This window comes from Dama dama, chromosome 28 (assembly GCF_033118175.1).
Source record: "Dama dama isolate Ldn47 chromosome 28, ASM3311817v1, whole genome shotgun sequence".
Taxonomy (NCBI): Eukaryota; Metazoa; Chordata; class Mammalia; order Artiodactyla; family Cervidae; genus Dama; species Dama dama.
The window spans coordinates 9,287,459-9,313,623 of record NC_083708.1 but is presented as its reverse complement, the minus strand read 5'-3'; the positions used below and the strand labels follow the sequence as shown (position 1 = coordinate 9,313,623).

At 43.1% G+C, this 26,165-nt stretch overlaps 1 protein-coding gene across 1 annotated transcript in view; it reads left to right on the top strand.

The window, feature by feature from the left end:
• The first annotated feature begins 601 nt into the window (after positions 1–601).
• Positions 602–26,165, top strand: part of LMBRD1 (LMBR1 domain containing 1) — a 134,430-nt gene continuing 108,866 nt past the window's right edge. Inside the window, exons 1-2 of the mRNA XM_061131879.1 lie at positions 602–791; positions 8,865–9,041. Of these exons, the coding sequence (XP_060987862.1) occupies positions 717–791; positions 8,865–9,041 (252 nt within the window). The 5' untranslated portion in view covers positions 602–716. The remainder of the gene's footprint in view (positions 792–8,864; positions 9,042–26,165) is intronic.

The window sequence follows — 26,165 nt, the reverse complement described above, 5'->3', positions numbered from 1 at the left end:
ACCCCATGGACTGTATAGCCTGCCAGGTTTCTCTGTCCATTGGCTTAGACCAATGTCCAGGTTAGAACACTGGAGTGGGTTGCCATGCCCTCCTTCAGGGGATCTTACCAACCCAGAGATGGAACCCAGGTCTCCCAAATTGCAGACAGATTTTTTACCATCTGAGCCACCATACAAAGGCCATAACATCCCATGATAAGGCAGTGTCCACCTCAGCAGTTACTCAGGCTGGGCCCAGGTGCCAGCAAATCAGAAAGTCATTTGGGCAGCTGGGAAAGCCTGCCATTCCTACAACCTGAGGAGGCCTTCTGGTAATTGAGGGGCTCTTATGCCAAGGAGACTAGGGCGCTTCTTCCTTTAAAATGGCAGTGGAAGATCCTGAGGCGACTTGCCTCTGTTGACACACCTGCTGCTTAGCCTAAGGGCGCCTGGGCGTTTCCGGTCAGCAGCCAGTTACGTGACGTCGCCGGGAGACTACGCCCTTCAGAGCCCAGCACCGCCCCGCTGCCGGCCGTGCGTGACGTCACGGCGCCCAGCCGCGCCCCGCCCCCGGCCGCTGTCGCCAGGGACCTCTCCCAGCGGGTCTCCTAGGCAACCGGCGCTCCGCCCCCTCCGCCCCTTTAACCTTTAGGGTGCGCGAGCGCCGCGTCCTGCGCCGGTTCCTCCCTCCCGTCTCTGTCCCCCCTTCACCGGGGCTGTCCCGGCCGGAAGCGAAGATGGCGGCGGCGGCGGCGGGCGCAGCGTCCGCCGAGCTGGTGATCGGCTGGTGCATCTTCGGCCTCCTCCTCCTGGTAGGGGAGGCGCTTGGCGTGACCCGGGGCCCGGCCGGGGGACGGGGGCGGCCCCGCCGCTGGCCGCCCGGGCCCCGACTTCCTCATCCCGCCCCTCCGGCTGCGGCGACCGCCGCGGAGGCGCCGGGTTGGGGCGGGCTGCTGGAGGGGTGTTCTGGCCGCTGGTTGACGGCGCGGGGTGGTCCCCGGGGCTCAGGCAGTGCCGCGGACCCGGGCCCGGACGGAGGCCCCTGCGGTCGGGGGAGCGGGGCGTCCAGACGGGCCCCGGGGGCAGGCAGCTCCCGCCTGCGCGCGTCCCGCGGGCGCCGTGTCTTCGGCCCGCGAGCCGGCTCTGCGCTGGCAGCGGCTGCCCTGTGTCCCCGCATTTAGGGCTGTGGGGTTCGCAGCCTTCTCTCCCCCATTGTACGGTATTGCCTTGGTGACGTGCGTTCTGACGCTGGTTTTCGCCTTCCTTCCTGGTCTTTGATGTCTGAGACACCTGTGCCGCGGAGGTGGGGTCCTAGTTACTTCCAGGGTCAGGGTCTGTGTGCCCACCTTTTTGACCTCAGGTGCCTGCATCCCAGCCTCCTGACTCCTGCTTATCCTGGCAGCAAAACGTGGGCCAGATGGCCTAGCTTTATTTCCCTAACCCATGTTAAAACCCTTTTAATTGGGAGTTCAGTTTATTTCTCTTCCTTCCCCTCCCCCGTCTCGCTCTTCCCGGTAGTCTTCAGCCCAACCTGTTGTTGCTTCAGTGTCCCGAAGTATTAATGCCACTTGGCAGTAGGAAAACAACAAAATCAAACCAAAAAGGAAAAAAAAAAAAAAATCCAGTTTACTTGTTGAAATAACAAGTGCCTCATTTTACATTACTTTCAAGATTCTGTTACCGTGTCTGCAATCTGTATAGTATGTTTTTTCTTGTAGATGGTGGAACAGAAACTACCTCCTTCCTACAGTGTGTGAAAACTTGAAAAGGCTTCTTTTGTAGCCTTTACCACCTGCCCAGAAAGTAATAATGCCTTTACCTTGGAACGTGCTTTATTCTGCTTGGAGAAAGTGAAAGACCTGGTTTGGCTTTGGTTTCCACAGCCTGTACTTGGGCTTTTCCAGACTATTGTATTCACTTGACTTTGTAGGGGAACGAAATTTGGCACCCCAAAGTGTCTCTCTGCAATGGGGATTAGCTTAGACTGGTTATTTGTAAGAAATGGAAGACTCAGGAAATATTTCTTTTTACATCTGCCTTAGCCGCTGGAAGAATTTAGATCAGGGCCCTGTCTCCAAAATAAGTTTAATCACCAGAGATACCTGCAAAGAATATGGGCTAGGTGTGGTGGGCCTAGAGCTCAGAGAGTCCCTCTGTGTCCTTTTCTCCCTGTCTGGCCCAGCAAAAGTTTGTTTACCCAACTTTAGCTTTCTACTTGCATGAAAAGTGCCTTCCTCCCAGTTCAGGTCCCAAGCTGTCACTTCCGGCGTCCTCTGTCTATAGCTGAAGGTGGCATTGAAGGTGAGGGCTTTGGCCATTTTGTTAAGTTCTCTTGGGTATCTCCCCTGTACAGTATACATGTTATAAAACATTTGATTTTCTCCTGTTGATCTGGCTCATGTCAATTTAATCGTTAGACCAGGCAAAAGAACTTAAGAAGGAAAAGTAAATTTCTTTCTTCCTGACAGTTTAGAGGAAAACAAGGAGCGCATAACCTGTATCAAAGTCCAGGGAGAATAACTTGGCAATTATCAACGAATAAGCATTTCAGATATAGCAGTTATGCTATAAATTGTAGGAGGATGCAAATAAAACAAAATGTGGCCTTTAAGAGGGCCTGGAGATAGGTGGGAAAATAAGAATTCTTGAAACAGGTCTATTAAGTACTGAAAACTGATGTATGATTTTATAAATCAAATAGGACTTGAGAGAATAGAGAACAATTTTGGGAGAAAGTGGAATAGAGGCAAACTTTGGATAGAAAAGGAAGGGAAAGCATTTAAGTTGGTGATATTAACAGGAACAAAATAAAATGAAAATAGAATTAAAGGTTTGAAATTAGATGTTAGAATAGGACTAAATTAGTAATGAGGGTCATTGTTTAATTTTCTGCAAATATCTTTAATTAGTGGATTATTAGAAGAGAACTGGATTCTCGTGTCTGCTTCTGGATCCAAGCTTTTGAGAGGTTACTTTGGTTGACGTACATGAGGTTTTAGTGATATGTAGTTGGAAGCAGAGTATCTTTTAGGTCACTGTGACTTTGTTCTATATAATATCACATCAAAACTCAGTAAATAGAAGCTTCTTAGTATGAAATATGAGATTGAAACTCTATCAGTGAACTTTTGTTCTTTCCCCTATGGGTGGTTTTATAACATGATGCATTTGGTCATTTAGAAAATAACCGGTTCTACAAGCTAAGCAGATCTTCAAAATATGGATATATTTCTTTACATAAATCAAATATCCATCAGTACCACCACTGATCTTGTCAGAAGAAATGTCTCAGAAATAAGTATTGAGAAATTGCCAAGCTCACTGTCATTGATACATAATCACTTGTGCTTTCAAGTGAAACTTTGTTTCCTGGAAATAGTGCCTCCTTTGGATTTCAGCTCTTAATACAGGGTGCTTTTTCCTGAAGACAGCCATCACTATTTGAGCACATTCACGTTTTCCTCCACGGAATAGTAAAGAAGTCAGGGGTTGAAGTTTAATGAAGTTGATATTTACTGCTTTGTTGATTGTAGTTTGAAGTTAGTCATTCTTTGCTTCTGTGAGTGTGTGGTGGTTAAAAAAATAGTCACTACTGGCCTGTTTGGTTCTGGTTGTTTTGATTTGTGTTTAATTGGTCAGCAGTTTCCCCACCATTGGGCTTCCCTGTTGGCTCTGCTGGTAAAGAATTCACCTGCAGTGTGGGAGACCTGGGTTTGGGAATGGCTGGAGAAGGGAACAGCTGCCCACTCCAGTATTCTGGCTTGGAGAATTCCATGAACTATATATGGTCCATGGGGTGGTGAAGAGTTTGACAGGACTGAGCAACTTTCACTTTCCCCACCATAACTTATGCACCACAAGTGCAAATATCAATGTGGAAAGGGCAAATGATACTTTAGTAGTATTGTGAGAACAGTTTTCAATTTGCAGATCCCCAGAAAGAGTTGTGGGACTGCCGGGCGTCTGGGGACTTAACACTGAGAACTGCTAATCACCTGTTAAAGATTCAGAACACTGAAATTGACAGCTTTGTAACCTTGGGCAAATAGGATAGACTTCATTTTCATCTGTCACATAAGGAAAGGTTAGACTTGGCTCCTCCAAGCCTCTAATTTAACTGTCCATATTTACTATGTCCCATCTGAGCCCTTTGCCCTAGTCCCCACCCCCACAGGATTGTCAATAATTTGGCTTACACCATCTCTCAAATTGCATTTCCCATTACTATATACGACTAAGTCTCGGTTTCTGTAAAGCAAGTTTACTTTTGTTACTCCCAAGTGAGGGGATCATCTGGGAACTTGTTAGAAATACAGATATGGGACGCCAGCCCTGTGAATCAGAATCTGCAGTTTGACAAGATTCCAGGCAGTATGTGTTCCTTGATTCCGTGATTCTCTCTCCTGCCTCTGCCCAGGTACTTCTCCACCTAGACTGCTCATTACAGACACTTGGGGAGTATTAAAAGCCCTAATGCCCAAACCAGTTAAGTCAGAATCACTGCTCTAAATCTTTCCTTATGACTGTTAGCAGAATTATATATTAGTTTCTTTCATAAAATTCTCTAAAATGTTATTTCATATGACGTTTAATAATAATATCTACTCTTTGTTGAGCAATTACTAGCCTAGGCACTGTGCTGAATTACATTCAATTCCCATAACCTGCTATGAAAGAAATATTCTTATCTTACAGATGAAGACATTTGGTTTATTTTATAATGTAGTAACTATTGATAGATTTAACCTGAAAACAAAAAGCTCTTTGGGGTCTGTTTTAGTAAAGTTTCCCCAAACCCCTAAAAGTTTGGGAATCTCTGGCTGAACTGTTTTGCCTAGGTTGCCCTTTTTCTGCTTGTCTGCCTGTTACTGGCAAGCTCCTTCCTCTGCAGTAATACCTACCACTTCAAACTTTGTGTAGGTGCAGAGCTTCTTCAGGTCCAACAAAGAGTTTATTCGGTTTTTTGTCTTAGCTGCTGCTAAGGATAGAAAGGCTCATCTCCCAGTGACTTCCAAAATAATTTGGGGAAAGCTATATTTGTCAATTTAGAAACAAACACATTAAATATTAATATAAGTAACATTTTTAAAAAGTGTTTTCCAAAACAAAGTGAAATTAGTAAATTGTTAAGAATTTGAATAAAGGTCTTTTTCCTTCCTTTTTTCTCCTTCCCTCCCTACATTTCCTTTCATTTCTTTCTGTCCAACATCCATATTCCGAAGTGCACAGTTTTCTTTTCATTTTATTTTTTCCTGATGTTCTGACACCAGCTGAAACGTTAGTAATGTAAAGAAATTACATGCAACAAGTTGGATGGATTTCAGGTTCATTAAGTTAAATAAAAGAAGCCAGACTCAAAAGACATACTATGTAAGTACACTGACATTCTAGAAGAAGCAGAAGCAGTGGGCGCAGAAGATAGATAGTGGTTGTCAAGGGCTAGCGAGTGGTGCGCTTAGTCACTCAGTCATGTCTGATTCTTTGTGACCCCATGGACTATGGCCCACCGGGCTCCTCTGTCCAAGGGGGTTCTCCAAGCAAGAATACTGGAGTGGGTTGCCGTGACCTCCTTTAGGGAATCTTCCCAACCCAGGGATCAAACCCAGATCTTCTGTTTTGGAGACAGATTCTTTACCAACTGAGCCACCAACTGAGCCACCAGGGAAGTGGAGAGAGGAGTTAATTACGGAGGGGCAAAGGAGGTTTTTCTGCAGTGATGGAACTGTTCTTTTCTCTTGATTATGGTAGGAGAATTTGGAAACTGTAACTAGTTAGGTGGTGTTCTTAGTTTGTTTTTGGCTCCTGAAGTATGATACCCAAAAAGGAAATAATGTTACATGAAAAACTAAGTTTGCCTGTTGATGAGTGTTGAGCCAGCAGACACAACCAAGCCAAAGATCAGGAGAAGGGAGAAAACGGGGGGGCTTTCCTAACCCAGTCCTCCTCGGCAAGGTTGGGGAAGTTTAAAGCTGCCATATGACCCAGCAATCTCACTCCTGGGCATACGCACTGAGGAAACCAGATCTGAAAGAGACATGTGTACCCCAATGTTCATCACAGCACTGTTTATAGCAGCCAGGACATGAAAGCAACCTAGATGCCCATCAGCCGACGAATGGATAAGGAAGCTGTGGTACATATACACCATGGAATATTACTCAGCCATTAAAAAGAATTCATTTGAATCAGTTCTAATGAGGTGGATGAAACTGAAATCCATTATACAGAGTGAAGTAAGCCAGAAAGAAAAACACCAATACAGTGTACTAACGCATATATATGGAATTTAGAAAGATGGTAACGATAACCCCATATGCAAGACAGTAAAAGAGACACAGACGTATAGAACAGACTTTTGGACTCTATGGGAGAAGGCGAGGGTGGGATGATCTGAGAGAACAGCATCAAAACATGAATATTATCAAGTGTGAAACAGATCGCCAGTCCAGGCTGGAAGCATGAGACAAGTGCTCGGGGCTGGTGCACTGGGATGACCCAGAGGGATGACATGGGGAGGGAGGATGGAGGGGGGTTCAGGATGGGAGCACATGTAAATCCATGGCTGATTCATGTCAATGTATGGCAAAAACCACTACAATATTGTAAAGTAATTAGCCTCCAACTAATAAAAATAATTGGGGGAAAAAAAAGAAATATATTACTTTTAGATTCAGAAAACATGTTAAGGATGTATAGGATTTCTTTAAATAAACATGTCTTTTGCCAGGAAAAAAAAATAAAGCTAAAGGTCATACATATTCATGAAGGGGCTTGAGTGATAGACAGAATCCAAGGAGGGTCAGGACAGATCAGTGTCATCCCTCAGGTTCTGGTTGAGCTTGTAGCTGAACACTGCAGGACCGTCTTCAAAACAGACCTGGGAGTGCTGACAGCTGAGGTACTGTCTGCTGTAGTTTCTTCTCTTGCCTGATAGAGTCATTTGTTTCTGCATTGTTTTATTCCCTCTAGATCTTTAATTACTGAAATCTGTCCAAGGGCGAGCATTGTGGCCAGGCTTAGATCACAAAGTAGCTTGTGCCAAAAATGGCTTCTCATATGTCAAGAAAGCCATGCCTGGATCTCTTTCTCTAGGGAACCCGTACCTTGTCTACACTGAAAGTTAAATCTTTTGAACAGCATGAAAGGAGAGAACAAAGCTTGTGTCCCAGAGCTTTTATAGAGCTGACTTAAAACCTTGGTTCTCAAGTTTGCCTCAGATTGGCGTCCTCCATGCTGATGCCTAGAGAAGCCTCATTCTCTGATGGAAGTGATTTGGGGAAGGCCGTAAAGGGATTTTGAGTTTTTACCCAGGGGATTCTAACATAGCCAAGGTTGAGAATCACCCATTTAGGATCTGCCTGCCATCCCCTATGACTGAGCAAAGCAGAGATTCTTGAAGTGTAGCCTCTGGACCAGCATCAGCCTTCCTGGGAACTTGTTACAAATACAGGTTTTCTGGACCCTTTCCAGACCTGTTGAATTTGAAACTGCTGTAGCGGCCCTCCAGGGAATTCTGATGCCAGAATTTGAATTCTGATGCTAGAATTGCAAGAGTAAAGTTCTTTACTTGTGTTAATTTCTAGAGAGATGTTGGCGACTATTAAAAAGACCTGATGGGTTACAGATGTCAACCTCCGTACCTCTGAGTGTACTTTTTTCCCTGGAAAGTTCCTTGTAATGCACATGCATCCATTTTTCAGTATTCATTCTTCTTTGTTTAATACCCTTTAAAATGTGAATTACAGTATAATATGTTGATTGCATGGTGACTGTTGACAGTTAATCTTTAGCTGAATGATAAACTCTTAAGCTGTCACAAAGGAACAGAAGTTAATTTCCGTTTGGGTGGTGTTTTGTGATGCTTCTGTAGTAAGAACAGGATAGAACAACTTTTGTTTTTAATTAATTTTTTTTATTGAAGACTAATTTCTTTACAGAATTTTGTTGTCTTCTGTCAAACCTCAACATGAATCAGCCATAGGTACACATATATCCGCTCCCTTTTGAATCTCCCCCTATCTCCCTCCCCATCCCACCCCACTAGGTTGATACAGAGCCCCTGTTTGAGTTTCCTGAGACATACAGCAAATTCCCGTTGGCCATCTATTTTACATATGATAATGTTCCATGTTACTCTTTCCATACATCTCACCCTCTCCTCCCCTCTCTTCATGCCCATAAGTCTATTCTCTATGTCTCTTTCTCCATTGCTGCCCTGTAAGTAAATTCTTCAGTACCATTTTTCTAGATTCCGTATATGTGCGTTAGAATATGATATTTATCTTTCTCTTTCTGACTCACTTCACTCTGTATAATAAATAGGTTCTAGGTTCATCCACTTCATTAGAACTGACTCAAAGGTGTTCCTTTTTCTGGCTGAGTAATATTCCATTGTGTATATGTACCACAGTTTCTTTTATCTATTCATCAGTTGATGGACATCTAGGTTGTTTCCATGTTCTGGCTATTGTACATAGTGCTGCAATGAACAATGGGAAACAGCTTTTAGTTACATCCCCTTTAGCTTGGGAAAATGTATAGGGAAAAGTATTAAGAGCTAGTTATAACTGTAATGTGTCAACCATTAATGGTCATACTGTGTTCACGAGGAAATATGTAACTGAGCACTGTTATCAACAACCTTTGCTTGTTTTTTTTTTTTGATGTCTTGGCACCCCAGTGATAATGTACTGCTTTAATGAACTTGGCCTTGTAAATGATAAATCCTGACTAAGTTTATAAGGGGTAGGGGACTTCTCCATGTACATCTGAAAGCATCTTTACTTGACATGAAGTTTCCAACCAGAAACTTTAAAACACATTCTAAAATCAGTATTAGAGCATAGATAAGGCAGTAACAAAACATTTCTTTCTGTCTGTTTCAGGCTATTTTGGCGTTCTGCTGGATATATGTTCGCAAATATCAGAGTCAGCGGGAAAGTGAAGTTGTCTCCACCATAACTGCCATTTTTTCTCTGGCCATTGCACTGATCACTTCAGCACTTCTTCCAGTGGATATATTTTTGGTTTCTTACATGAAAAATCAAAATGGTACATTTAAGGTAATTATTTGTCCTTTCATGTTCTTTGCAATTAAGTATTTAATTAAATGTGTAGCAGTGCATTGTGTGTTGTGTTTTATTATTGTCACTGGGAATAAGCGAGAATGGAAATGGACACAGGCTGAAGATGTGACAGCTAATGTGGAACAGACTTCTCACTGATTTTCAGCCATCCAAGAAGTCCTTTTGTTAATCAGAAAATTTGCCGGGTGATCACAGTAGGTTTTATTTTTGTGCCTTTTGTAGCTCCCTTGAAGTCTGACTTGATTTGCATTATCTAATTAAGACAACTTAGAAGGACCTCTGTTAGTGGCAGATTATGGTCTTCATCTCTATGTGACATTGAAGACCCTGAGTCACTGCGATGCAGGCTGCAGACGATCAGACCCGAGTTCTAGTCTTGGCTTCTCACTACTTAGCTTGTGTCTTTGGCCAAACTGAGCTTTTCTAGACTTCATGTTCCTTATATTTAAAATGCATGGTATTAGATTGGAAGGCTTCTGAGTTCCTTTTCAGTTATGCAGATTACTTTTACATTTCTTAATAGTGTAAGCTTTATGAGATAGGAAGTGTGTCTTGTTTGTTTCTAGGTGCCCAGCGTCTGACACATAGTAGGTACTTAAATATTTGAATGAAATATTATTTTAATTATCTCAGTAATGCATGATTCCCAAATAACTTCCTGAATTGGGCCAACTGGACTTAAATGATTTGGTAATTTTTTTGCGTTAGGTTTGGCTAGATTCCAATTGCTGTGAAAACTGCAGTTCTTTTCTATAGGTTAGACATTCATTTAGCAAGTATTAATTGAGCTCTTAGTATGTGTGGAATGCTGTGGAGAGATAGTAACTAATGTCCATAGAGTACTTAGTGTGTGTCAGACCCTCTCCTAAATGGTTTACATATCTTAATGTCCCAACCACCCAATGAGGTAGATAGTGTTGTCTCGGTTTTCATGGGCAGGAAGCCAAGGTTCAGAGAGGTGACATAACCTGTCTCAGGTATGGCGTTTGTATATGCTTTTACTGGGATTTCCTATATGCAGTGTATAATTATTGTTCGAGCAGGAGAGTTTTTTTAATTTTTAAATTTAGAATATTTGATTTGTTTAGATTTTGTGGAATTACATTTTCATCTGGAAATTTCTAAAGTATTTTAATGAAATTATGAGCTTTCCCTTAGATCATGTAGTTGTTCTAGGACCATGCTTAGTTTAGTAATCAATCCCTTTTTGGATACTAGTTTTTTGTTTCATTTATTTATTTTTAATTTGTGAGGTTACATTATATTTGTTTCAGTAAGACTTTAGGAATTCACCTGTGTAAAGAAACAAAAGTATTTCCCATTAAGACTTGTGGCATTTATTCTATTAAACGCTCCATTAGAGAAGAAAATGTATAGCTGTAGTTAGTGTGCTTATTTTATGTTTGTTAAATCTACTTGTCTCCGAGAAACCTGCATGCAGATCAAGAAACAATAGTTAAGAACAGACATGGAACAACGGACTGGTTCAGAGTTGGGAAAAGAGTATGACAAGGCCGTACGTATATTGTCACCCTACTTATTTAACTTCTCTGCAGAATACATCATGTGAAATGCTGGGCTGGGTGAACTGCAAGCTGGAATAAAGATTGCCAGAAGAAATATCAACAACCTCAGATAATGCAGATGATACCACTCTAATGGCAGAAAGTGAAGAGGAACTAAAGAGCCTCTTATGAGGGTGAAAGAAGAAAGTGAACAGAATGGCTTAAAACTCAACATTCAAAAAAACTAAGATCATGGCATCTAGGCCCATCACTTCTTGGCAAATAGATGCGGAAAAAGTGAAAATAGTGACAGATTTTATTTTCTTGGACTCTAAAATCAATTTGGATGGTGACTGCAGCCATAAAATTAAGACGCTTGCTCCTTGGAAGGACAAACCTAGACAGCATATTAAAAAGCAGAGCTATCACTGTTGACAAAGGTCTATAGTCAAAGCTATCGTTTTTCCAGTAGTCATGTATAGATGTGAGAGTTGGACCATGAAGAAATCAGAGCACTAAATAAGTGATAGTTTCAAATTGTGCTGTTGGAGAAGACTCTTTGGGAGTCCCTTGGACAGCAAGGAGATCAAACTAGTCCATCCTAAAGAAAATCAACCCTGAATATTCATTGGAAGGACTGATGCTGATACTGAATCCCCAGTACTTTGGCCAGTTGATGTGAAGAGTCAACTCGTTGGAAAAGACCCTGATACTGGAAAAGATTGAAGGCAAAAGAAGGGGGTGACAGAGGATGAGATGGTTAGACAGTATCACTGACCTCAATGGACATGAGTTTGAGCAAACTCTGGGAGATAGTGAAGGACAGGGTAGCCAGTACTGCAGTTCATGGAGTTGCAAAGAGTCAGACATGACTTAGTGACTAAACAACAACAAAAATCTAAATGTGGCACCAATAATTAGAAGGGAAAAATTCCATGTTAAGGTTTTTCCTCTCTTTTTAAAATTTTTCATTATTGAGGGATTCATTCAGCTATTGTATGGCCTTTGTGGTAGCTTACGGTGAACGGTGTTGGATTTGTGATCTCCAAGGAAGATTTAACTTTGGGACCAGGAACCAGGCTTGATCACTCAAGAGCTTTTGTATAGCAGAGTTTTATTAAAGTATAAAAAGGGAGAGAGAAAGCTTCTGACACAGACATCAGAAGGGGGATGGTGAGTGTCCCCCTGGCTAGTGTTAGCAAGGAAGTTATATACTTTTTTAATTGGTTATTACAATAGAAAGAATGTTTCAAGGTTGTAAAGATCTTACTAGACCCACTCCTATAACTTACATTTTAAGATAACCAGATTAGCCAGAAGGTTTTCAGGAAGGAGAAACTATCCTCAAGCAGGATACATTGTTGTTTTATAATCCTTGGTACAGAGTTTAAACTGAGTTGTTTGTTGTTTAATCATCAGTTCTGGGCTTAAAGAAAAAAACATTTTATGTGACTAAGGAATGTAGACAAAAAAAAGATCTTTGTCCTTTCCTCCTTGAGAATTCCAGACCCCTATTTGCACTTTGAGACCCCTAGACTCCTTTCTCCCCGGGGACCCCAGACTTCTTATCAGCCTGCCCAGGAATTGACTCTTTCATTCCCTCCTTGTCTTTTAAGAGAATTCTGTTGCCAAGGGAAAGGGGCATTGTTTTCGTTGCATAACTGCTTCCTGCTGTTGAGGAGCCTAGTCCCTAAATTATTGAAGCAACATATTCTGCTAACCCTCATAAGGAGGGTCTCTGATCCGGGGGCCTCAAGTAATAGTTGGGCATTCATAGGAGCCTGGACAACCATTTGTAACTTAAAAGCCTTCAGATGGTTAGAAGCAAACCCCATTTTACAGCTACAGATGCAAGGCAAAATAGTCATTAAACCAAGTTAAAACCTAATCAAAATTAAAAGTTACATTATGTCCATAGTTAAGGTACAATATGTTATACCAGTCCATCTTAGGATTGTTGGATGTCATCACAGAGTTGAAGAAAGTCTTTTCCTTGAAGTGGAGAAACCCACCATGGGAAGTCTTTAATTGATGAGAAGGGGGAGTGCTCCACAGACCCAGCAATTATGATTCCAGAATTATGGAATGTGGTGTAGGAATGAGCCCAGGACAGGAAGGTGTTGTCTTGAGGGTCAGATGGCAGACTCAGGACTTTTGGAGTCAGCAGAAGCAAGCCCACATAGATTCTCAGACCCATGTCCATTCTTGGCTCAAACACTGGCTTGTTTGACTCAAAGTCTGGGTCAGGAGTTAACCTCCCGGTAATGTCTATTGAAAAAGCTGAAAGTTCAGTCATATAGTTATAAGGCTTTAGGATCTATGACAATATCTGTGTGCAAAACTAGTCTGTCATTGAGGTAATCCCATTTTGGGGGGGCAGTTCATACCCTCATTATTAAAGGTATGGGTAAAACTAAACCAACTATCTTGTGTTTCCTGAGTTAGCTTACCAAGATGCCTATTAATAATGTCATTAGTCTTTTCAACCTTTCCTGAAGATTGGGGTCTCCAGGAACCCTGAATGATACTCTATTCTAGAGGTTTCAACACTCCTTGAGTTATAGCAGCTTTAAAGATGGAGCCATTGTTGCTCTGAACTTTAGAGTTTAAGATCCCACTTACATCATGAGAAGTCAGTATGTTAAGATTTTGCCCAGTAGTAAATTTATGAGCTTTAGGCATTAGCAAGACAGTAATAGCAACTACCCTTAAGCAATGTGGCCATAGCCTTTTTTCAGTAACAAACAAACTAAACTCTGATTCTGTGGGCAAGCTCAAAGCGGGATCCTGCAAGAGAGCAGTTTGAAGAGCCTTAAAAGCCCTTTGAGTATCTGGGGACCAAACTAGCTTGTTGATTTGGGCCTGCTGAGTCTCAGTTAGAAGTTTATATAAAGGCCAGGCAAGTTCCCCAGAATCCAAATGAGGCAATAGCCTATAATGCCCAAGAATCCTCTCAGTCATCTTAAAGTCGTAGGTAGAAGATGATTTAGTATAGATTCAACTCTAAAAAGCAAACTTCAAATCAATGACTGAAAAATATTTGATTCAGTCAGAAATTTCAGACAATGAAGTATCAGGATTAGGCACTTAACATTTGTGTAGCTTGAACAGGTCTCCATTTATCATTTGACTTTTTTTTTACACCAAAAATAGGAGTGCTGCATGAACTGTTACAGGGAATTAATAATCCTTGTTCCTTTAAATTTTCAGTGATGGGTTTTAACCCTTCCTTAACCTCAGGTTTTAATGGATACTGCTTTTGATGTGGAAATAGGTGAGGGTCTTTGAGTTTGATAACGACAGGAACAGCATTTTGTGCTTGACCCATAGTTTTTCCATCAGCCTACATTTGAGGATTTACATTTTCTTCAGTTATAAGAGCAGGTTCCATATTCATGAAAACAGAGGCCTGGGCCTTGTTCAGTATATCCCTCCCCAGAAGGGGTGGGGGAAGCTCTGGCGTGATCAGAAACATGTGAGAAAACAGCACAGAGTCCCAGTTGCAGCCTAAAGGACGACTGAAATAATAGCGTTTGGCTCGTCCAGACAGCCCCATTACGGCAGTGGATCGGGAGGAAAGTGGACCAGGGGCTTTGGTGAGCAGAAAGTTGCCCCAGTGTCCAAAAGAGATTGACGGATTGGCCCCCACAGTTACTAATACCCTGGGTTCCTCAGGTGTAATTAGGACGGGAACTTGTGTGGGGACCCCGGGGCACCTTCAGTCCTGATTGTCTTGAGAGTCTGACCCCTGAAACCTATGCCTCTGGGGCAGTCTCTCCTCCAGTGTGGTCCCTTGCAGACTGGACATGGAGCTGGGGCAGCTTAGAGGCCTGAGGGCAATCCTGCTTGAGGTGCCCCTTCTTTCCACAGTAATAGCAAGCCCATCCCTTTTCACCTGGGTCCCTCTGGGCATTCTTCTCAAGCTGTTTCAGAGCAGGTCTAACAGTCATGCTGGGGCTTCAGCCTTTTCCTGGTCTTTTTTTTTACCTCATATTTTCCTCATATTCTCTACCATAATATACCATCTGAGCCAGCTGCAACAGTTTAAAATTTTTAAAGACTGATTTGGTCCAAACGCCTATTTTTGTAACTTATGGTGGATATCTGGAGCTGAATGAGTGATAAATCTTCTAAGATCATTCCTCCCTCTGCACTTTCAGGATCAATGTCAGAAAACTTGTGGAGAGCCTCCCGTAGTCTATCTAGGAATTTACTAGGAGTTTCCTTCTCTCTCTGTTCTATGTCAGCCAACTTAGCATAGTTTAGAGTCTTGGTGGTATTCCCTTGAGTCCTTGAAGGTTACCTCTTGCAAAGACTCTGATCCTACCTTCCTTCAACCATGTTTTAGCCTCATTCTGGCACAGTTACGGGAAGTGCTTGACTCCCAGTAGGGAGGAGGGCTATTTCATGTTCCCTTTTTCCCCTTGTCTCATGTTCAAGCCATTTATCTCCAGAAGGAGTAGCTTCCCCCAGAACTCGAGCTGTCAAGTCAGGAGTCAACGTCTATCCTAAGACATACCCTCTAAATAGTCTTGAGTGCTTTGGGACTGTTTGAATTTCTATGTAGACTGAGGCAACTCCTCCTGGAAGGGTGCCCTGATTCTCAGCCTGTTCAGCTGGGAACCCCAGATACAGGGGCAAAGTAAAGAGGACAGGAGGGAGCTGAAGGTTTCATACCCAAATCTGTACCCTTAGGACATAAATCTGGCATGTCTTGCAGAGAGAAAAAGAGCAACACATATCCCATGTCTACCCATTTCTCTTGTTTTCTACGGAACCAGTCTAGTTGTAAAACAGTATCTTGATTAAGAGACCTTTTAACAGGCCAGTGTTTCCCCATCTTCTAAAGGATACTATGGCCATTCAGTATCACAGAAGAAGATCAGGCATGTTTTTTTAAACTCTGGGTATCAAACTTGTCCCAGTTTTTTTAAAAAATACATTGTAAAGGAGTGGTTCTGGAACTGTTAGCTCCCATCTGTAAGAGAGAAAAAAGCGGCATCCACAGCCACGGCTTCTTTCCACCAAAAGCATCCTTCCCTGCTGTAGATGGGGGTGTAGACAGACTCTCCACCAAAGCTTTCCTTCCCTGGTCGGAATTAGTCTGTCCTTTACCGATGCAGGCATCTTACTTGTCCCTCCCGGTTCTATCACCGAGGTGGGGTGGCGGTGCCCCAGGGGCCGGCCTCATGCATCCCAGACTGGTTTCCAGTTCCTTACCACTGAGACATTTGTTTGACTTGCCAGAGTAGCTTCCGGGAATGTTTCCCAAGCTAGTACTGCCAGGGGAAGCCTCCGTCTCACGTGTGCCCGTGCACACTCCTGAGTACAGTGCTGACCGCACTAGAAGCGGTGAGTCATAAAGGGGTGAACAGCAACCACGATGTCCCTTCTGAGCGTCAGCACGCCAGCATATGTGACAGCAAAAGGGTCAGCCAGCGAGGACAAGGCAGTGTTTGTCCTCAAGCCACTAGGGCCAGTCCTTCCAGTTCACGTCCACAGATTCCACAGAAGGAGCACCTAGGGAGCTGAGACAAAAGCCATCCGAGAGCCTTCTCTGGTCTGCTAAGAGCTGACACCACCAAAAGGAGCCCACTGTAATCCTGATCGAACCACATCTTGCAGTTCCCGATCTGTGTCCTCAAAAGCCTCACGGTCACCAGCAGTGCTTCAGTCCACATGGATAGGAGAAACAGCCGTGACAAAGACTTACCTTCAGGTCGCCGGCCCTGAGGCCTGCAGCCAAGAGCGTGCCCTCTAGCCTGAGAGACGCTCCTGCAGCTAGAGCTCCGCCATGCTCCCAAACATGCTCTTGGAACTTCCGGCTCCTAGCAAGGTTAGGCGCTTCCATACTTGGGGTCTACATAAAAGTACATAATAGCAGCATGGATTACAAGTCCCTTGAAAGCCCGTGATCCAGCAGACTATGTTAGTAGTTCTGATTCCCCACGCAGTTATGAAGTGGTCAGAGAGACCAGGACAAGGTGACCCGAGAAGGGAAAGTTCCGTCCACGTGCTTCGCCCTTTTCTGGCTGCTCCCCTAGCAGGGACGTTGGCTGTCTCTTGACAGTGGCAGGTCAGTATAAACCCCCCAAAAGATTCCCCATTTTGGGGCTGCCTTCAGTCATTTTGAGGCATTGTGAAACCGCAGAGCAGGGCTCAGTGCTTGCTTCACGCAGGGCGTGTCATCCATTCACACAAGCACACAGTAGAGTTAGTAAAGCAGAACATCTGTGTACTGAGAAAGCAGAGAGACAGCTCTGAGTATTATTACTTTGGCCTGAAGATCCTGGACGAGCCCCCAAGGTGATAGCTTATGGTGAACGGTGTCGGATTCATGATCTCTGAAGAAGATTTAACTTCGAGACCAGGGACTAGGCTTGATTACTCAAGAGCTTTTGTGTAGCAGAGTTTTATTAAAGTATAAAAAGGGACAGAGAAAGGTTCTGACATAGACATCGGAAGGGGGATGGAGCATGCCCCCCTCACTGGTGTTAGCAAGGGAGTTATATATGTTTTTAATTGGTTATTACAATATATCGAAAGAATGTTCAAGGTTGTAAAGATCTTACTAGACCCACTCCCACAATTTACATTTTAAGATAAAAAGATTAGCCAGAAGGATTTCAGGAAGGAGAACCTGTCCTCAAGCAGGATACATTGTTGTTCTATAATCCTTAGTACAGAGTTTAAACTGAGCTGTTTGTTGCTTAATCATCAGTTCTGGGCTTAAAGGAAAAAAAACGTTTTATGTGACTAAGACTAAGGAATGTAGAGGAAAAAGAAAGATGTTTGTCCTTTCTTCCTCCTCAAGAATTCCAGACCCCTATTTCCACTTGTAGAGCCCTAGACCCCTTTCTCCTCCTCAGGGACCACAGACTTCTTATCAACCTGCCTAGGAATTGACTCATTTGTTTCTACTTTTCATTTACTTATTAATAGGTGTCTCTGTCTAGTTATGTCTATTTTTAGCCAGCTGAAAGCTTTGATAATATACCAGTTTTTCCCCAATACTTTGATGTATATAAATTGATGTTTTAAAATATTCTTAGTTCCCCTTTTTGTCTTTTCTCTTTTTTGGAGCACTGGCTGGGGGACTAGTGAACTTCCTAAGAGTTCCCATTTGAAGCTGGCCTGTGCTAATAGTTAAATGAGAACTGAAGCGACTTTCAAAAACTACATCTGGTAAACTGTAAAGAGTATTTTCTCCAAAAAATTATTAACGAATTCTCTTGAGATGCTTAGTAAAAGACAAGAGTATTTAAATATTAGTATTTAAGAACTAGTTTCAGACTTCATGCCGTAGCTGTAGGTGTCTCAGGGTAAAAGTGTGCCACAGCATCTTTAATCTCTTTCATCTGTATTAAAGTGTGCAGGTGGTTGTTTTCCATGATGAATTATGTTGTGGCCTAAGTTTTACAAACTGCATTGCTTATTCCTGAATGAATATGTCTGTCATCTGAGTTTCTCAGTTTCCACCTCGGATGTTGAAGCCTCTAAACCGATTAGGAACCTGCTTATCAGGTACAGTTGTTTGGAAACTCGAGACATCAAGGACTGCTGACGTTGAGCTTAGGAGCTGAGGACACCAGGCAGGCAGTCAACAGTACTTTCTCTGTTTTGTCTACTTTACCTTCCTAGTTATTTCTGCCTGCCTTTGGTCAAGGGTATATTGTGATAATGTCTGAAGTGTTTCCATTGACCTCTTTTTCAGCTCCTGGCACTATGGATATTTTTCGCCAGATAATTTCATTGCTTCTAGTTTTCCTGTGTAATAATTAACTTCACATTAAAAAAAAACAACACACAAAACCATAAAGAAAGTGTTCTATTACGGTGCCTTGTGTAGTTAGCCAATAACTTTGGCTCATGAAACATACAAAGTGTGCATGTTCAGTCACGGCCGACTCTTTATGACCCCATGGTCTTGGTCCTCTGGGTTCCTCTGTGCGTGGACTTCTCCAGGCAAGAATACTAGAGTGATTGCCATTTCCTCCTCTTGCTTCCCAACTCAGGGATCAAACCCACATCTCCTGTGTCTCCTGCATTGCAGGCAGATTCTTTACCACTGACCTAAAGTGTACTAAAAAAAAAAAATCAGAAATAGCCACTAACATGAACAGATATTTTTATTTTATACAGTATATAAAATTAGTTAGGATGTGGCATGAAAATATTTGTTTTGGTAGCTAAAATATTCATTTCTTCTTTCTGTCCATCAGTGATAATCTCTTTATGTCCTGAGATTATCAGGTGTTTGGGTTGAACGCTCTCATATTGCCTCATTCCTGCTCTCAGATGCAGATAACTGTACCTTAGAACTTTGTGTTCTTACTACACCTTAAATGTATTCTTGCACTTAGTATTTACTAAGTATCTAATAAGAGAGTTCCAGAAAAACATCTATTTCTGCTTTATTGACTATGCCAAAGCCTTTGACTGTGTGGATCACAATAGACTGTGGACAATTCTGAAAGAGATGGGAATACCAGACCACCTGACCTGCCTCTTAAGAAACCTGTATGCAGGTCAGGAAACAACAGTTAGAACTGGACATGGAACAACAGACTGGTTCCAAATAGGAAAAGGAGTACGTCAAGCCTGTATATTGTCACCGTGCTTATTTAACTTATACGCAGAGTACATCATGAGAAACGCTGGGCTGGAAGAAGCACAAGCTGGAATCAAGATTGCTGGGAAAAATATTAATAACCTCAGATATGCAGATGACATCACCCTTATGGGAGAAAGTGAAGAGGAACTAAAAAGACTCTTGATGAAAGTGAAAGAAGAGAGTGAAAAAGTTGGCTTAAAGCTTAGCATTCAGAAAACTAAGATCATGGCATCTGGTCCCATCACCTCATGGGAAATAGATGGGGAGACAGTGGAAACAGTGTCAGACTTCATTTTTTTGGGGCTCCAAAATCACTGTGGATGGTGACTGCAGCCATGAAATTAAAAGACACTTACTCCTTGGAAGGAAAGTGATGACCAACCTAGATAGCATATTAAAAAGCAGAGACATTACTTTGCCAACAAAGATCTGTCTGGTCAAGGCTATGGTTTTTCCAGTGGTCATGTATGGATGTGAGAGTTGGACTTTGAAGAAAGCTGAGCACCAAAAAAGTGATGCTTTTGAACTGTGGTGTTGGAGAAGACTCTTGAGAGTCCGTTGGACTGCAAGGAGATCCAACCAGTCCATCCTAAAGGAGATCAGTACTGGGTGTTCATTGGAAGGACTGATTCTGAAGCTGAAACTCCAGTACTTTGGCCACCTCATGGGAAGAGTTGACTCATTGGAAAAGACCATGATGCTGGGAGGGATTGGGGGCAGGAGGAGAAGGGGACGACAGAGGATGAGATGGCTGGATGGCATCACCGACTCGATGGGCATGAGTTAGAGTAAACTCCGGGAGTTGGTGATGGACAGGGAGGCCTGGCGTGCTGCGATTCATGGGGTCACAAAGAGTCGGACATGAATGAGTGACTGAACTGAACTGAACTGAATGCAGACCTGACAGCTGTGGGCGCTGGAGACTGATGCTGAAAATCTAGTGAGGCCACCGCTTTCAGGCCGCATACGTTCTCTGAGGCCAGACCAGCTCGCTTTCTCATGCTCAGTTCTGTGAGGACACAGAGCAGACCGATGTGAGCGTCTGCTCAGTGGTGGGTACTCAGGTGGGAGGAGGGGAAGGCCAGACTTCTGTGGAGGGTCCTTAAGGTGAGACCCGAGTGAGGCCGCCTTCACGAAGACGCCACAGCAGGCCAGTGCCCCTCAGAGACAGGCATCTGGCCTGCTGGACTGAGGGGTGGCATGGGGGTTGTGCTGTGGTACCAGCTGAGGTCAAGAGGAAGGGGGGGACCCAGTGTTTTTGTCTTTTAGGTCATGTTGATGGGTTTAGATTTTCTTCTAAGTGCAGGGGGAGTTAGGGTTTTAAAAAATAAATTTTACTTGGGATTAGGGTGGTGCTGGTGGAGAAAAGTGGTTAAAGTCAGCATGTATTTTGAAGGTAGACTGCGTGGCTTTGCTGATGGATTAGATATGGAGGTGGAAGGAAAAAGAAAACTGAACCAGTGATGCCTAGGACTCTTTAGAGAAATAGGGATGCCCAGGGAATAAGAAGTCCTGTGTGTGCACGTGGGCAAGTGAGTTCAGTTCAATTCAGTCACTAAGTTGTGTCTGACTCCTTGAGACACTGAGGACTGCAACACACCAGGCCTCCCTGTCCATCAACAAATCCTGGAGCTTGCTCAAACTAATAACCATTGAATCAGTGATGCCATCCAACCATCTCATCCTCTGTCGTCCCCTTCTCCTCCCACCTTCAATTTTTCCCAGCATCAGGGTCTTTTCAAATGAGTCAGTCCTTCACATCAGGTGGCCAAAGTATTGGAGTTTCAACTTTAGCATCAGTCCTTCCAATGAATATTCAGGACTGATTTCCTTTAGGATGGACTGGTTGGATCTCCTTGCAGTCCAAGGGACTCTCAAGAGTCTCCTCCAACACCACAGTTCAAAAGCATCAATTCTTTGGCGCTCAGCTTTCTTCACAGTCCAACTCTCACATCCATACATGACCACTGGAAAAACCACAGCTTTGACTAGACGTACCTTTGTTGGCAAAGTAATGTCTCTGCTGAGTGGATATAGAATAAAGAGCTGTGTTCTAGACAGGTTACCTTCCAAGTGCCTGTCATATATATTTAGGTGGTGCAGTCAAGTGGCGAGTTAAGCTCCAGGGAAACCTTAGTGGATCTGGAAGTCATCAGCATGTGGATGGTATTTAGAGCTGTGGCCAGACCCGTAGCTGGGGAGAGCGAGTGGCCGGAGAAGGCTTGACACCAGGGCCGGGCCAGGGATGGCAGAGCTGTATTATTATGTGGAGGCCACCCATGGGTGGGGCTGCAGCCTGGGAGGGGGGAAGGACAATGGAAGAGGGGCGCTTCTCAGAGGATGTGCTTCAAGTGATGAGAAGTGGAGGGAGAGCGGCAGGGTTGTGACCCCTCGCCTTTGGTGAAGAGTAATCTCTAGAAGAAGCACAAGCTGGAATCAAGATTGCCAGGAGAAATATCAATAACCTCAGATATGCAGATGACACTACCCTTATGGCAGAAAGTGAAGAGGAACAAAAAAGACTCTTGATGAAAGTGGAGGAGAGTGAAAAAGTTGGCTTAAAGCTTAACATTCAGAAAACTAAGATCATGGCATCTGGTCCCATTACCTCATGGGAAATAGATGGGGAGACAGTGGAAACAGTGTCAGACTTTATATTTTGGGACTCCAAAATCACTGCAGATGGTGACTGCAGCCATGAAATTAAAAGACACTTACTCCTTGGAAGGAAAGTTATGACCAACCTAGATAGCATATTAAAAAGCAGAGATATTACTTTGCCAACAAAGGTCTGTCTAGTCAAGGCTATGGTTTTTCCAGTGGTCATGTATGGATGTGAGAGTTGGACTGTGAAGAAAGCTGAGCACAGGAGAATTGATGCTTTTGAACTGTGGTGTTGGAGAAAACTCTTGAGGGTCCCTTGGACTGCAAGGATATCCAACCAGTCCATCCTAAAGGAGATCAGTCCTGGGTGTTCATTGGAAGGACTGATGCTGAAGCTGAAACTCCAGTACTTTGGCCACCTCATGGGAAGAGCTGACTCATTGGAAAAGACCCTGATTCCGGGAGGGATTGGGGGGCAGGAGGAGAAGGGGACGACATAGGATGAGACGGCTGGATGGCATCACTGACTCGATGGGCATGAGTTAGAGTAAACTCCGGAAGTTGGTGATGGACAGGGAGGCCTGGCGTGCTGCGATTCATGGGGTCACAAAGAGTCGGACACGACTGAGCAACTGAACTGAACTGAACTGAATCTCTATGGAGCCGTGGGTGGTCAGGTGGGAGTGAGCTCAGTGTGGGCAGGAAGGTGAGTTAGCAGCGACGGCATCCTGGCCGCTTTTCAGGAGCTTCGTCCTCTAGGGCAGTAGGAGGTGGGCTGAGGGAGGGGTGTTTTATTTGTGGTGACTGTGGTGTTTGATGGAAGCTCCTGGAGTGCGTACACTGTAGGATTCAGTAGAGTGGGAAAGATGTTTGTCAGGGAGGGGTATTGTTGCAGGCCCAGTGTTGTGTCCTTGCAGAAACAGAGGGGTGCGGGCCTCAGTGTGAAAGGCGTGGCTGTGAATAGCGCATGCACTCATTAGAAGGAAGGGCTAGTCTCTGAGTACAGGTGGAGTGGGGTCTCGATTTGGGAATGAGTTAAGTAACTCTTGTTTTTGGTCCTCAGATTATTTTAGAGACCTTCAAGTCCGGGCTTCTTAATCACTGGCTTGTGTCCTGAGTGCCTCTTTCCTGTGAGGGGTGGTCCTGTGTGTTGCAGATGTTTAGCAGACCCTAACTTCCTTCAGATGCCAGTAGCATGCCATCCCTTCCCCCAGCCCCATTGTCTCCAAGACGTTGCCAGATGTCCTCCCGGGGAAGAGAGAGTCATCTGTGAGTGAGAGCCATAGGTCTAAAGTGAGGTTATCTGGTAAAGTTAAGGGGGCTTAAGTGTAGCTTTGGGTTGGACTGAGCATTTCAAAAGGCCTCCTGGAAGGATGGAAAAGGGAGCTTTATGTATACAAATCACTACCTTTTCATCATGGACTTTATCTCCTTTTCCTTTTTTCTAAAATATTCCTCTTGCGTATTCTCTACTTAGTATTAGTTCTTATTTCTCTCACATTCCTTTGGGTCTCCTGAATTTTTTTTTGGTCTCTACTTTGGGAGGCAGAAGTTTATAAAACGTATTAAGGGCATAACTAGCAATTTTCAAAATATAGAAGGAAGTTTCATAAACTGAGCTCTTTTGACAGTGAATCAGATACCTTGAAGGCAAGGTTGTATATAAAAGCCAAATACACAAATAGTACTTGAGTGATGTTGTATATTTTACACATATTTTTGCTTTAAAATAGTAACAGTAATATTCTCTAACTGCTGCAAGATTTGGTTAAACAAAAGAACACTTGAGGGTAAAAGACACTAAATGTCAGTGAACCTTTGAGTTTAAATAGTTGTTGTTTAGTGCTAAGTTGTTTGACTCTTACAACCCCATGGACTGTAGCCCACCCAGTCCCTCTGTCCATGGGATTTCCCAGGTAAGAATACTGGTGTGGGTTGCCATTTCCTTCTCCAGGGGATCTTCCCAACCCAGGGATCCAACCTGCGTCTCCTGCATTAGCAGGCGGATTCTTTACCAGGGAAGCCCATTGATTTTAAATTACCTTCAGTCTTTCTACTTGTCTTTTTCTGAGGTTATTGTCGTCTTCAGTTTTTAAGTTTAACTTTTATGTGACTGTCCGTGGGTACATTAATACCTCGTTGGTTGGAATCTTGCAGAGAAATAGCTATAATTATCCTCTGTTTCAAAAAATCTTCACATTTCAAAAATCTTTAAAAATTTGTTCTGCTATATAAACAATCACTTATGAAACACAGCTTTTGGGAGCTGAAGTTTTGGTTGTATTCATTCATTTGGATACCTGAAGAAAAAGTTTCTCGTCATTGGTTAGAATTTACCACAGTGCTTTTTCTAGTCTTGTGCGGTGAGCACTGCTTAACTTTATTTTTATTTTTCTGTAGAATATATTTGGTGTTTCTTTGATTACATTTTTTAGTCAAGGATTGTGAGTGTTAAAGTTATTGATTGCAACTTGTTCTGTTTACCCCCATTCAGAAGTACTTCATGGATATCCATATATACCAGTTTATATACATTTTAGAGATTTTAATGTCCATATGGTATTCCACATTGTAAATGTACAATAATACATTTTATCATTTCTCCCCAGGTGATTCGGTTGTCTCATTTTTTGTTGTTTCTTACTGTTTTTCAGCATTTTAAATGACATTATCCTGTTGTTTACTGATCTTTCTGTCGGGGTGCACAGACTGTCTAGTTGTGGCGCATGGCCTTACTTACCTGGAGGCGTGTCGGATCCTAGTTCCCTGATCAGGGAGTGAACCCGTGTCCCCTGCATGGCAAAGCAGATTCTTAACCACTGGACTACCCTGAATATTGTCGGGTGAAGAAAGATCAGTCAACATTGATTGGTGGAGGCTGTAATTTATGGGAATAAGGGTCAGCAGGTTCCCACGTTCTTACATGCTTCCTGCTCTGTGAAGTGGTGAGCTTCCCAAAGTGTGGGTGCTTCAGCAGAGGCACCTCTGCCTGCGGGGCAGGCGGAAGAGTGGCCTTAGGTAGATCGACACCCTGGACATGGGTGCCCAGCCACGCAAGCCGGAATACCCGCTGTCTTCGGACCCCAGACACCGCAGGGGCTGAGCACCCGGTCAGCCTCTGGGCCCCGTGGTCCCGTGAGTGACTGAGGTGGAGGACAGCCCTCCTGCTGTGGGCCGGAGGGTCTGGGCTTGAGAGCTGCCAGGCATTCCTCTGGAGGTCTTGAGTTTATTCAATGGGCAGGACTACTTGTTTAACAACATCCCTGTGCATGATATCTGTCCTGATTTGTGTGAATCTTTTTAGGACAGATTCCAGCAAAGATGGTCTGTGTCACGGACTGTCTTCCTTACTATTACTGTGTGTAGATGGCTTTTCCTCCACGTTTGCCATTGCTGGATATTTTTTAATGATTTCAATCTTGTCATTTAGGTGAATGGAAGGTCACTATGATATTAATAATAGATTTTCATGCTTTATTAATAAGATTTGGTAATTGGCTAAATCCCTCCTTGTTGGTCTTTTACAAAAAATTTCTTAGCTCTTTGCCTGTGTGTTTTCCAGATGACTTTTAGAATCACCATGTTAGAGCATTGTCCCTGCTGTTGGGATTTTGATTGGCAGTGTATGGTTTCATGGAGTTGGTATTTACAGCCTTTTCATGTGGAAATGCTGACTTTTCATTTGGATCTTCTTAATATTCTGTAGTTACTTGTTTCTTTATACAGGTAACATAATTTTAAAGTTTAGCCTGTTCTTGTTTTTCAGTCTTCATTGCTATTGGAGAAATAGCATTTTTATTGTGCACTGTGTGTCACGGTTTGCGTCTGTAGTGCTAAATTTGAGTTTTCCACACTTTTGTTCTTTTAGGCATTTTTCAATTAGAAATTCATAGATCCTTGTTGTAGGTGTTTATAAGTGAAAAAGGGGGAAAAAAAACCTAAATTATTTTAGGATAATTAAATGTTACTCTTCTGCCTTAAAAGACTTGTAAGTGGGATTCTTAAAGTGTTGATGGAATAGAATTGACCTGAATACTAAAATGAGCCTTGTTACTTAATAGCAAGTCACATAGATTCTCCAGGTTTAATTTTTTATATGTGTAAAATTAGGGTATTCAAAAAGACTTGGTATTATACCTCAGTTATAATTAATGTCGTTTTTTTAAAATTTGAGATTAATTTGAACTAATTTTCTAAAATTGCTAATTAAAAAGTAATTGGGTTGAATGCAAAGGAGTTTAATTTTCCTTCTTTTAGGTATTTTTTAAATGTATATTATGCTGAATATCTTGTTTCTAAGTTGCAAATCATACCGGTCCCTCTGCAACGCAGTATTCCGCTGCTTCCTGTTGCCCTCCGGCCAGAGACCAGAGTGCT